The following is a 14,044-nucleotide window of genomic DNA, read 5'->3' on the forward strand; positions in this document are numbered from 1 at the left end:
GGAATTCTACCACCTGTGCCTGTCTCCTCTCAACAACATGGCCGCCTGGCAGGATGGCCATAATAACCCATCACCATGGTGACGGTGCTATAGGAGCAAAAGCAAGAGACATAGCCGGAGAGAGGCGGACGGTGAAAGGAGGCGACCCACTGAGCCTGCAGACACCGTGTCAGTCAAACACAAAGGTGTCTCCTGGAGGTGGGGACGGAGCAGAGGGAAGATTAGGGCAGAGGGGAGAGCGAGCCAGAAAGAGAAAGGCTCCGAGACTCCTTCCTTTGTTTGCCGCATTGTCTGCCTGCTCACTCCCTTCCTCTGTCATCTTACCTTGCCGTCCTCCCCCTTACTTGCAGCTAGCGACCTCTCTCTTTCTTCTTCTCTTTTGTGGCCTTGCCCCCGTCTCATTCCCCATTCACTTCCTTTTGTCTCCTACTTAGCAATGATCACTCCTTCGCCCCTCAAACCTTCCACCTTATTCCCTCGTCAGGCTACCTCTCCACCTCCTGCCTCTCTGTTCCCTCAATCAGTGCTCAATCTTTATTCCGTCTCTCTATTACTATCAAAACGGTTGCTGTGGAAACAGGTTTATTTGGGAAAATTAATCCAGCGCTTTGTGTGCCCATTTCGATACCAGGAGAGCACGTGCGCTCCTGTGAAGGTGTGCACGCTAATTTCCTTTCGAGTGTGTGTTGGTGTGTGTGCCACCCTTCCATTCTCTGGGGCTCGCTTCACATCTGAAGAGCTTTATTTGTACCAAACCTCTGTTACAGACGTCGTTGCCATGGCTACAGCCTGTGAGGACCACTGACACAATGATAGACACAGTGGCCATGGCAACCCCCGTGATCAGTGGTGGGTAATATGATAATTCATGGACAAGGCATCTGACACATTACGGGCACATGAAAATGCTCAATCGCTGGAAAAAGCCGGCCGGTCGCTGGTAATCCACGAGCCTTTGTGCGGCCAACATGCCGAGCGGCTGACAAAGAATACTCCGCTGTAACCAAGGGTGACCAGCACTAACAATAGCTGTCCTCTGGATAAGCTTCAACAAGAGGATACATACATATCAAGCTGCTACTCTGCAGCAGTGCACAGTGCAGCTCGCGGTGCACAGGTCGCCACTGAATTCAACTGGCACAATCGATATCATAATGAATCCATAATTCCCAGCAGTGGTTCCCCATTGATTATGGCCTCACAGCCCCATTCCTAAAGCCACTCTGCCTCCAAAAGCCCACGTGATCTAGTAAGCAAGCATCCGTGCCATCAGCTGTGACAGCTTTCAGATAGTCCCTCGATCCAGCTCACGTTCCGGCGTGGCGCAGAGATGGAATCCAGCAGGACTATTTTACAAGCGGCGTCCCATCAATAAATCACCTCCTCCAAGGTCTGCTTTAATTCAATCCAGTGCAATCTCGTTTTATTGGTATGTACTGTAGCTTCTTGCAATGTCATCTGTCACAAAAACCATCCCATAAAAGCTCGGGGACTTGACCTCTGAGAGTGCAGTAATATTCATACACAGCGCCTTGCCAATATCACCACCGGTGCATCGAGTCGCTGTGAGGAGGAGGAGGCTGCTTTGTTGATAGCAAACAGCCTAAAAGACCAGAAAACAAGATAAGAGGGGTGAGGAGGAATCTAGGTTGAGGCCTGGAGACAACAGGAAAGTTTGTTCAGAAAGTTTTTACACTTGCTTAAGGTGGTTTTTGTAGTTTTTTGAGAACAAATAATCGGTGATGAAAGTACCTCACATGACCGATCAGCTGTTTCTGCTTCTTTCTTCGTGTTTCCCTCCAAGTTGCATGAAAAATGGCTGAAACCAGCTGAGAGGAAAAGAAAAATTCAAGTTTTCCTGAAAAAATTCATTAACACGCCTCTCCATTTTTGTCTAAAAGATGGCCTAAATTTGGTTTGTTTCCTCATCTTGGAGGATTTTTGGTAGTTGGGAAGTGATGGATTTTGTTTCTTTTGTTACAATGTAACACACTGGAAAAAAAAATCCATAATGAAACAGGGAAAATCTGGCAGCGAGGGTTCCCATAAAATATATTAAAAACAATGGAATACTGTAGCATTTAGAAACAAAAATGCATAGTACTGATTTTTTTTTTTTAGCAGATTTACAGTAAAACAGTATCACTTCACTTCAGTATTCGCAAAAATTTGGGATTTTTGTTGTTTGTTTGCTTTTTAATGTCTTTTTTTCACTTTGTAATTTACTAAAACAGGAAAAATATGTAGAGTAACAGTCAAATAATTATTTACCATTTTCCATCTTTAACATACATACTTTTTCTATATCTTTAACACTAAATATTTGTAAAATATAGATGTTTAAATACAGTTAAAAATAGTGACATTTTCTGTTTAAATGTAAAAGAATAAATTTGCTTCTACAGTACATTGTAAAAAAATGTTTGCACATTTTAAGGTGAAAAACTGTCAAACCGTGACGGTAAAAAAATGTGCAAACTCTAAAACAGTTTGATGCAGTTTAAATAACACTGAACCACTGTAAATAAGTTAATCAAGAGAAGAGTGTTTCTTTTTTAAATTTTCTCTTGAAAAAATCCATTTCCCGACTCCTGCACAGTTTTTAATGGAAAAAATGCTGTAGTATGTATAACAATACTGTCATTTTTGCATTTAATTCTTGAAAAGAATGCAGTTTTTCCCAGTTAAATGTACATATTGTTGTACTGTTAACAGAAACATGATGCAATATTTACAACAAGTAACACGCATAACAAGAATCTGCAGTTACTACATGTACAAATACAGTTTGTCACCGGTCAAACTGATGTACTTTTGCGTTAAAAGCGTACAACTATAACCGTGACTTTTGCTAATAATACATATATTTAATGATGAATACACTAACTGTTGTGCTGATAATGGGAAAATGCTGTAATAATTACAATAAGTCACACAAACTTTATTTTATTTCTTATTTTAAAGGTAAAAGCTTTTTGCACAGTAAAACATGGAATGAAGCACATTTTAAACCCTTAAATCAACAATATCAATACATTCATTTACCATAAATGTAGAAAATGTTTTATCGTAGTTTTGCGGTTGCATTCTGGCGACCACAGATGCTGGAATTTTATTGTAAAAACAACTATTTTTTATACTGTAGAGAGTTTTGGCCAGTTTTTTTACTGTTAATATATAAATTACTACTTATTTTCTGTGATTTTACTTATTATGTTTTAAAAAAACAGGGAAAATGTGTAAAATAACCACAAATTGTTGAAAAGATTCCCGATACACACTGCAGCCCAGTTTATAGACGTTAATGGAACTGAGCACAATTCACATTTTCTCTTTTTTTTCTTCAAAATTTCTGCAGCATTTTAAAAGATCGTTTCAAATTTGCTTGACAGCTGTATGGAGACGGGGCTAATGACACAGAACATAATGACATTCTGGATAATAGCGTGCTCCCAGCTTCGTGGCAACACTTCCCTGTTTCATCATGTCGCCGTATGAAGAAATGTTTCCTATTTTGTGGAAGAGCTTGAGCTCCCTCATCCAACACCTTTTCGGGTTAACTGGAAGCTTTCAGGCATCAACATCAGAGGCTGAACGGGAGCAAAGTGATCAGTCGGATTCCAAAAACGGAGGTCACAGACTTCTGGGCCTCGCAGTGCATCTTCCATCAACTGGAGATGACTTGCTAAAATGCAAATGAGGTTAAGTCTAATCTGCCTCTGAGAACGCTCGTGCGCCGGGTTAAAGCAAGCTTAGCCCTGAGGGGACGGAGTTAAGTTGGGAGTTGTAGTCTCTGACAAAAGGAATGCATCTGCACAACATCGTTTTAATGACTCGCCTTCATGATCATTACGACTAACACTCATTATTTGCAACAAATTTTTTCGCCTGCAGGCTGTTATATTACGAGAGGAGGGGTTTGCGGTGCCGTGGTAACCGATGTAGTTAGACGGCTGACCCTAATGTTGTTATCATACGGGGGGGAAGATGGATGGAGCAAGTCGAATCCCTCTTTTCTTTTCCTTTTTTTTGTCCCTCTGTGTCTCTCGGCCTGCCGAGGAGCAGAGAAGCCGAGTGACATCATCAGCGTCGGCCACATTCCTGCACAGGGGAGGGAGGGGAGAGGGGTGAGGAGGAAGAGGAGGAGGAGGAGAATGTCCCAAAACTTTTTTGAGGTTACAGGACACAGCTATGCCCCCCTCCACCACCACCAACACATGCACAATCTCCCCCAACATGCGTGTTTTTTCCACCGCTCCTCTTCCTCATCATGTGCTCCCCGTTTTAATTCATGTGCCTCTCCTCCTCCTCCTGTCCCCTCCCCCACTGCCTCCCCCGACTCACGCACCCTCCTCCTCCTCCCCTCCTCTTCTTTCTCTCTCCACCGACCAGAGGAATGCAAGAACCACATCTGGAACTTATTAGAGAGGCAAGAGAGAGAGAAAGAGAGAGGGGTAGATGGAAAGAAGAAGAAGGAGTAATGGTGGTGGTTGAGGAGGAGAGGAGGAGGGGGGAGTCAAACTGAAAGAAGTCCAGGAGACGAGGGGTGGAGAGGGGGGGACAGAAAAAAAAGAGAGAGAAGGAATGAACTTTGGTAAGCAAAAGGATCACACAACGTTGGGAGGGGAAAGGAGCAACAAGGGCGATTAATGGCAATTAACCTCGGCGAATTGAGGGAGGGGGAGCTCAGCAAGCACCTCATATGTGGGTTCAGTCACTTCTTTTTTTCTTTTTTTTTTTGTGATTCCAACGCGAATGTAGCCTTTGAACCGAACATATTCTGTCTGAATGAGCGGCTTCACTGTCCCCACTGAGGGAGCAGTCAGGCCTGAGTAATAGTCCCTTTCTCTCCGCCGCTGGCCTCCCGACCACTCCTCCTCCTCCCTCCTTCGTCCCTCTCTCCTCTTGCTTTTCATTTTCATCCGGCACAACTACAACACCCCCCCTCGCTCTAAAACAAACACCAGAAAACACACTCTAATCACCCTCGATCGCCCACCTGCCCACAAGACTCTTTGTCCTCCTCCTCCTCCTCCTCCTCCTCCACTGCATAACTTTTTTTTCTCCCCTCCCCTCCCTCCATCACCCCAAATTGTTCTTCTCGCTGCAGAAATGTGGCCGTGCAGTTTTGGGAAAACAAGGCCAATAGATTCAGTCAGATGTGATAAAGTGTTCCTCTCTTGCTCGGGGGACTCTGCATAAAGAAACATTTTTAAGGGGAAGTTTTTTTTATTTCTGTGTGTATGTGTGTTGTTTTTTTTTCCCGATTTCTTTTTATAACTTCCATGCCCCCGGCCTGTCAAACACAATCAGATTACAGGGCAGGCCTTTAAATCCTGGGGCTTCACTCGAGAAACATCCACGTATAGCTGCTGAGGATGCACCGGGGAAATGTGGACTGAATTTATATCTGACCGCAAGTTTCACGATGAATTATCCAAATCAAAACTTTTTCTTTTCTTCTTTACCGGATCATCTGAAAGTCTTCCCCACCACTTCAAAAAGCGTGACGGGACACTTGTGACCAGAGGATTGGCCCTTAAACAAACACATCAACCAAAGAAAACCCAATCAACATGTCACACATTGACAAACCCCCGGCGGGACAGAAATGCCAAGAATCTCTTGATTGAACGGAGCCGTGGATGTATGTTGTAATGTTACAGACTGATGCCCAGGTTGAGCTTTAACAACTGGCTCAGTGATTGCTTTCAGTGGCTAATGTCAATTAGAGATGCTTTTCAGTAAATAGGCTTCATTTAAAATCCCGTAAAAGCATGACCTGAATTCGCTCATTAACGGTAGGATGCCGCGGAGCTTATATCTCGCTCGCCGGGATCGAAATTAAAAACAGACTTCCGCCTCGCTACATATGTCAGTCCACATCTACACTCTGAGCCGGTAAGGGTTCAGTAAGGCACCGCAGAATGGTTCGTTAGCCTCAAAACCACGGCGGGCCGCTTCAGGCCGCCGCGTATATGATCTCGCGTCGATCTTAATGCGGCGTATGAGGAATCGTACATCATTAAATAAATAACTAACAGCGGCGTTCAAACTTTCAGAGAGGCACAAACAAGATTGATTGTGACACAATTAGATCTACGCTCACTGGACTTGGAGATGTTTTAGTTGTGTTGTAAACAGAGGGTGGAATGGCGGACGGAGAAGGGCAGATCCTAAAAGAAGCGCCAAAGCAATGAAGATTTTGATGATTTTGAGAATAAAATCAGAGCGGTTGCATTTGTGAATTGAAGCGACAAGTAACCAAACGCACCACAGATCACAATACCCCAACAATACCAATAGTTCTCGAAGTAGCAATCCCTTTGGAGGATCTCGAAAAGTTTCTGGAGGTGTTTCTTCGCCTCTATCAGTCACAGTTGCTAGTACCACTCATGTTTCATACCTTATAGCCTTGATCTACGAAGAAATTAGTTCTCCCAAGTGCACTTTTAGTGACTGGTAACCATATGCACCACAGATTACGATACCCCAACAATACCGATAGTTCTAGAAGTAGTAATCCGTTTGGAAGAGCTCAACAAGTTTCTGGAGGTGTTTCGTCGTCTTCATCAGCCACAGTTGCTAGTACCGCTCATGTTTCATCTCTCATAGCCTTGATCTAAGAAGAAATAAGTTCTCCCAAGTGCATTTTTAGTGGTTATTACAGTCCACTGTGTCCAATTATGCTCTACCTCAAGTTAGTGCTTGGATTCATTCTGATCTACATGAGTTTAATGAGTCGGAGGGTTGGCTATGTGAGACTAGCTCAAGCTAACCACTCACATCTTCTTCTATTCGTTGCGAAAGGATTCTAACATGCAATTTGTAAAAGGATTCATGCTGCACCAACCACATCTCCACTTACTGTGTGAACCTGAAGCAAAATGCAAAAATATTGGAGTTTATATGAAGAAAAATGCTACAGATTTCTGGCAAGAACGCATGAAACGTCGTAAATCAACCGTTTTAACAGAGTGTTTTTAGTGCCGCTCCGGATTCTTTATGAGCCTTTCCTAATTCTTCATTTTTATTTGAACTATTACAGCCCACTTTGAGTCATTAACATTACACATAGAGACGTTGAACCACCACTTCCCTGATCAAACAACCCCCGAGGAACCTTTCTCTTTTCTTTCTCTGGGTGTAGAGAAAGAAAGAAGGAAAAGAAAGGGGAAAAAAAGCCCCCCGAAAGTGTCTGACTCTTCCAAAGTTGGAATATTTTTCTTTGCTGAGCACAAGGCAGGAATCCGTCTGAGGTCTGTGATTCACCGGGTGATTCAGAGCGTACAGTAACGGCAGCTCGTAGCCTGGATCCGCACAAAAGGACAGAAGCTGACAAATGGCACACCTGCACCGGAGCCCTTTGTCCGAGTCAGCACTTCAGGCCGAGGTTCTGGCCGCGTCGGTGCAGTGCTGCAAGTCCAACCGACACTCATTAGTAAGTTAAAGGAGGCAGAGTTTGTGGTGATTGATTGTGCAGTAACATTTAACAGCTGCGTTAATGCTGGGGCCTGCTTGGGACTTATTACCAGCTTGGTATGTATACACAAGGCCTGAGACGCTCAATCAATCACTCCCGTTGTGCTGCCGATGGAGACAGTCGGCATATTATTGACATTAAATAAAACATTCTGATACACTGAAGCTTCAATTAGCAGCTCCACTAATAACCATCCAATCATTAGCACTGGTAGGCAATTACATGTGTGCAAATTGCAGGCCATGAAATACTGTTTTACTGGCCTAATGAAGAGATAAGGGTGCTCTGATTGGGGGGAAAGAAAAAACACTTAAGTGTAATCTCCCCTCCATTTTAAATCTCACAGAACAAAAATAAAAAAACACAGCCTGGTAATCTTGTCTCGGGGAAAGCCTCCGAGAGCAAATATCTTTGTGTGCGTGCGACGTGGAGTAATAATGGATTTGTAACAGACAATGGGACTAAACAGGCTGTGTATGAATGAGAAGAAGAAGAAGGTGGCGGTGGTGGTGTTTTGACGATTGCCATATTTTGTCATATATGAATCCGCGACAAAAAAATGGAACCTGTGCTGGTGTGAACCCCTCGCAGCTACACTCGCTGGGTGGAGGAGAGCGATACAAAAGCCTGGCAGACACGGTGACATCATCCCTTTTTCTATACCTTCTCCTGGAACACGCCCCCTACCTATGATGAAGTGGCCAGCCGTGCACACTCCCGGTCAGCCAAGGTAGACAATAGAGGGAGGAGGAGGAGGTGAAGAAAGAAAAAAAAAAGAGGCGACACACAGAAACAGAACAGATACGCCTCAATCAAATCAAATCAAACAGGTAGCTTCTTTTAGAGAGGAATCACAAACCTCCCATCTTCATCGTCCATCCTTCCTGTCTCCTAGCAACTCGGCTGTGATTATCATACCTGGCTACTACCCCACAGGTATGGAGGGAGGAGAGAGGGAGAGGAGAGGAGGGTGGAAAGGGGGAGGACAGATGCTTGGATGCTGCTGCACTCTGAGGAGAGGATTTTTTTTCAGAGGGGGTTTTATGGAAGTGGGAGACAGGAGTGAGGAAAGGGGTTAGGAGGAGGCTAGAGGATGATGGTGGCGGTGGCCCCGTGCACTGACAGGAGCATTGAGATGCGATAGGAAGCCGCTGCTGGCATGTAGAGCAGCGCCGGTCAATCACTGTCATTCCCGTCACGTCCTCAGCACCATCACAGTCTGAATACAGGGGGAGGCGGGGTGAGGCAGGCAGACTGGGTGGGAGGGAGGTGATGGTGATGGTGGTGGTGGTGGTGGTGGTGGGGGGGGGGGGGGTGTCATACGCAAAAAAAAAAAAAAAAAAAAAAAAAGGTCATTTAGGCCACCAGTCAAGTTGGACGCGCGCGCACCAGCTTCTACACAGAGGCGCGCGACGGTCATCTTTATTATCATTAGAATAAAAAAAAGAATCCAAAACTGATCCGCTGCTGCGGTGCGCGTTGACACGTGCACACGCGCGCGCACACGCCTAAGGTGATCCATCGCTGCGGTTTCGTCTGCTGTGAGTTTTTTTTTTTTACCTCCCCCCCCCATACACTCCAGCACACACTTACAGTCACACACATTTCTGAATAAAACCGTTCATTCCTGATCTAATTCGCTCAGAGGCGATGATAAGAACAGAGGGTAAAGAGGGTTAAAAAAATATTTCCGTCCTACCAGTTTGGAAACTCAGCAGCAAACTCAGGAGCAGCAGCCTCTGCATGGTTCAGCCGACCAATAAGTCCGTTATTGGCTCAGACCTCCGTGAGGACAGCATCAAAAAGCGGGAGTTGACGGACTTTACCAACACGGAGACAAAGAAGAATAAATCCTCCTACGTCGTCCCTCTTCCTGTGCTTCCCTCAGTCGGGCTGGACTCGCTCTGCTTTTACACCATTTCACTGCTTTTCTTTTTTATCCCTTCTCTCCTCTTCTTTCGCTCTCCAGCGACAGTCCGTTTTGAACTCAGTGGAGGGAAAGCAAGCGGTGAGAAGATGTGGGTATTCCGGTTGTGGCCTTCAAAATAAAATAGAAACAGAAGGAAGTTTTTCAATAAAACACAAATAGATGGAAATGGTTTCAAATTGATCTCTAAACTCATTTTATTCAGAAATATTTAAAGACTGATAGCTTACCTTTGTAACAACAATAATAATATTAATAATTAGGATAATAATCATGAAAACATTATTTTTTCTTTTATATAACACTAATGACAACTATTATTATAGTTTTTTATTTTTATTTATTAATAACAATAGTACTAATTACTATTGTTACTATTTGCCAACAGGGGACAAGCAGCACATTTTAAAAATTTGAATTATTATTATTATTATTATTAGTAGTAGTAGTAGTACTAGTACTAGTAGTAGTAGTCTCAGTATAGTCCAATAAATTTTCAAGAATAACTTACTGTTCGCACTCAGTGACTGTGGTAGCTAGAAAATAACAATGCATCTTAATAATAACCTTATTTGTACAGCATCTTTATCAAACAAAGCTACAAAGTGCTTTGCAACAAAACAAATCAGACAAATATTGAACCAAATTCAAACATTAACTTTAATAAGACACCAAACATAAAATATAAAGCAAGACAAAAAGAGTGAAGTCAAGCTAGTATTTCCTAAAGTGCACATTAGAGACAACAGCTAGTGAAAAAGATAAGAAAGTAACCAAACAAGTACAAATATTGGGGTTTAGATCCTGTAACATTAATTATGGTGTGATTTTCCTCATGTAATTTACATATTAGGGATTAAATTTCTACTTAAAAAGGTATAAAAAAAAACTACTTAACACGATTTTATCATTCATATTAAGGCCAAAACACAAATATAAATATAAAAGCTAGACCTGAGAACATTATTAATGATAGAGCTAAAGTTTTCACGTTACATAGAAACCCAACAAATCCAAAGATTCCACACATTTACTATGAGAAAACTTTCTTTTTTCTTTTTTTAACATTAAAAACAAACTCCACACGGTAAGCTCTTTTTGACATCGCACGGATTACTAAAAAATGCTCTGAAATGTCACCAAAAAAAGAAAAGAAAATCTCACCCTGTGTGACCACGCTCTACTTCCGGTCTGCAATTTCTCCAGCTTGACGTCATTTTCTCATTCGCGGCGCATTCCTCTCTCTCTCTGACGTCACCGCAGCACTGCCCCCTTTTCCCTCTCTCTCTCTCTCTCTCCCTCTGGATCAGGCTAACAACGGCACAAAAACACAGAGGGAGAGAGAGAAAAATACATTATGAAATAATAAAAAAAATAAACCAGCTTAGAGAGGCAGAATCATTTTGACACATTTGCTGTAGTAGGAGCTGCTGGTGTTTGTTTGTTTTTTTTCTGGAAACTTTAACGTCCCCCTTGTGACCTTCTGATGTCATGAATTCACATCATGTCACTGTACAGGTATAAATATCTGTAAGAGCATCATGTGAATCAGTTAAATATAGTCACACTGACTTCAGAGCAGTGGGAGAGTTGCAGCACTGGAGGTGAACAGTGACATCAGAGCGGTGATGTCACTGTGATGAAACAGCCCCTAACACCACGTCCTCATTCCCCTAACAGAATGTGAGCTGCAGCTTCTTTTCTTTCCTTTTTTCTCTTTTGTTTTTTTGGTGACGGATCCCTGAGATACCCGAGCTGTCGGTGCCCGGTGGGTCTCCACGGTGAGGCCTTCCAGTGATGCTGCAGCGCCTCCTTGCGTCCTCGACCCGGAGCGACCCCGCAGCTCCGAGCGCAACTGGAACAGGCGGCCCAAAATATCCGCTGCGCGCACACGCACACGCAACACGCCGGCTGTGTTTTTGTCAGGATTGAGATGTAATCCCGGGGAGAGACGTGAATGTGACACCTTCTGATTCACAAACACCTGCAGTAGTTGAGAAAAACAACAACAACAATAAATAATAATAATAAAAACAAACATTTGGCTGTGAATAATGTGTATGGTAAAAGAGAAAAATAGTGGAAGGCTGTTGCTTTTGAATGCTGTGTGAATAAATAAGTAAACATCTTTATCATCATCAAAAAAATCAAAATACAATCAAAATATGAAGTCATGTTTAGATTTTTGGTGTTATTAATTTTTATTCTGGTGCATTTTCAGTCCAGATGGCAAATACCTGTAAATTACTGATATTTTTAGCAGAATTATCAACAGAATTGATCCGGCCGCTCAACAGAAACAGTAAACTGGATGTGGGAGCAGTTGTGTTGACCTCAAAAAGGTGTTTCATTCTGTCAACCACACTTTGTTTTCATCCAAATTTATTTCCTTTGTTTTGACACAATAAATGGGTTTCCATCATATTTCATGTGTGGTTCATGTCCACGAGCAGCTCGTTCAAAATCACCTCATATTAAATCTGGAAAATAGCAGAGTCTACATGGTTATCAGGTAGGATCTAAACAAGTTAATATAGAAAACCAAGAAATCAGTTCAGTGACAGAATTCAAGGATCTTGGGGTTTAAATTTAGTGTTTTTAATGTTAATTGCATGGTTCAAATAAATAAACAAAATTATAAATAAAATTACATATGGTGAAGTAGTGACATTTTACAGTGATGCACTGTGTGTGTGTGTGTGTGTGTGTGTGTGTGTGTGTGTGTGTGTGTGTGTGTGTGTGTGTGTGTGTGTATATATATATATATATATATGTTAAAGTGTAGATTTTTTCTGTGTACAGTTGTAGGCTGTTTTTGTTTGTTCATGTGTCTTTACAGTCTACATGTGAATTACCTTTCTAATGGTTGCAAATATCAGTCAAATTGTGATTTTTTTGCTGATTTAAATCCTGTAAAATAGTGTCATTTTATACATTTTATCATATTAGGTTAAAAAAATCACGTTACTGGTCTGTTTATGTGTGTTTGCTTATTTGTTTCTGGTTGTAATACATTTTATTTTTGCTATTTATTATCTGTAATTTAACAAACATCAGAAAACATGTAAAATAAGAGTTACTAAATATATATTTAGTGTATTTGTAACTGTTAATATCATAATGTTTCTTTTGAATATGTGTAAAATAATGTGTGTTTTTTGGCTATTAAATCCTCTTTAAAGAAGTGTGTTTTTTTAACAGTCAAAAATGCAAAAGAAAAAAATATTATTTTCAATGACAGAGGTATTATTTATGTGGACTTACAGTTTTGGCCTGTTTTTTTTGAGGATTATTATGAAAATTAATATGTTTTGCCTGTAATTTTATTTGTTATATTTATAATTTAACAAAATTCTTTAAAATGATTTTAAAAAGTAAAAAATTACAACTGTTGACAAATGTATATTTTTATAATAAAATAATGGAATAACTGCATGAATAATAATTTCTTCAATAACCTAGAGGGAGAATAGACTGCAAGCCTAAATGTTACATGGTGGTTGTTACTGTTATCATCACAGATTATTAAAAATGCATTTACCAGACTGTCAGGTTGAATTTTTTTTGCACAATAAATGTGCTTAAGGAGGTTTTTACAGTTCAACATCCACATAGAATTCAGTTTTAAAGACTTTATCTTTCTTTTCTTCATCATTATTTCAGGAAAAGTGCCATTTTAAATGTCTGTAAGGGCTGCAAAAGTGCAACTGAGGGAAATATAAGAAAGATACACAGAATGCACACACTTCAAAGCTTCGTGTAAATTCATCACCAAACCAGTCAAAGCAAACATGAGAAGAAGAAAACTACTGCAGCTTCCTAAACGTTCACTGATGCTCCTCTCTAACAGAAACAACAGAATGCCATCAAAACATCCGAGCTGATTAAAAAAACCGCAGGTCTGCCGTGTGGCTGCAGAGTGACTCATCTCTGCCGGGACTCGAACCCGGAGCCTCTGGATTAGAAGTCCAGCGCGCTATTCCATTGCGCCACAGAGACTGCGCCAGGATAAACCGGGCCTAGCACGGTTTACATTCCTCCCATCCTCCCCTACCGCCGCCGTCTGCATCCCCGCAGCATCAGGACCACTCTGGGCCGACATGTTGGCTGTTCCCACCACCCACCACCAGAGGCCGCTGTTGCTGCGCGCACAGAAGGAAGGTGCGTCAAGTTGGCTGGAGCGCAACAGGAAGTTTAAAGCTGGAGCGTAAAAAAATAAAAGCCTCTACCACTGTGACTACAGTGTGGATGTTTAGTATTAAATATTGAGGCTTTTTAAATCCCAGTCCTCGGTGCTGCTTTGTTCAGGTGCACTTAAAGAGCATAAATAATGCAATAATGCCGCACAATGAGTGTCCTCTGTGCCAGGAGGTGAGACTGTGTACACTGAAGTTTATTTCACAATCAGCATTCATGGCCAAGTACGTACACAACACAAAGAATTTGGTTCTGGCTGCTTCAATTTCCTTTCAATTATCACTAAAGTAATTATCTATCTATCTATCTATTTATCTATCTATCTATGTCAGTCAGCATTAAATCCTAAATTAAAAACAACTGGGTGGTCTCTCAGTCCTAACAGATGTTTTCTTTTTAAGGCTCAGTTCTTCTTCATGCACAAAGAATGCTGCTTC

The 14,044-nt window shown here is 41.8% G+C and overlaps 1 protein-coding gene and 1 non-coding gene across 2 annotated transcripts in view; both read right to left on the reverse strand.

Annotated features, from left to right (window-relative positions):
* Nucleotides 1–9,499, reverse strand: part of kirrel1a (kirre like nephrin family adhesion molecule 1a) — a 36,884-nt gene extending 27,385 nt beyond the window's left edge. The window contains 1 exon segment of the mRNA XM_022193008.2: nt 9,183–9,499. Within this exon segment, the coding sequence (XP_022048700.2) occupies nt 9,183–9,228 (46 nt within the window). The 5' untranslated portion in view covers nt 9,229–9,499.
* A 3,836-nt stretch (nt 9,500–13,335) lies between these two features.
* Nucleotides 13,336–13,409, reverse strand: trnar-ucu (transfer RNA arginine (anticodon UCU)). Its single transcript has one exon. It is a non-coding gene; the product is annotated as a tRNA-Arg (tRNA).
* Between the last annotated feature and the right edge of the window lie 635 nt (nt 13,410–14,044).

Source organism: Acanthochromis polyacanthus, chromosome 23, assembly GCF_021347895.1.
Source record: "Acanthochromis polyacanthus isolate Apoly-LR-REF ecotype Palm Island chromosome 23, KAUST_Apoly_ChrSc, whole genome shotgun sequence".
NCBI classification, from domain to species: domain Eukaryota; kingdom Metazoa; phylum Chordata; class Actinopteri; family Pomacentridae; genus Acanthochromis; species Acanthochromis polyacanthus.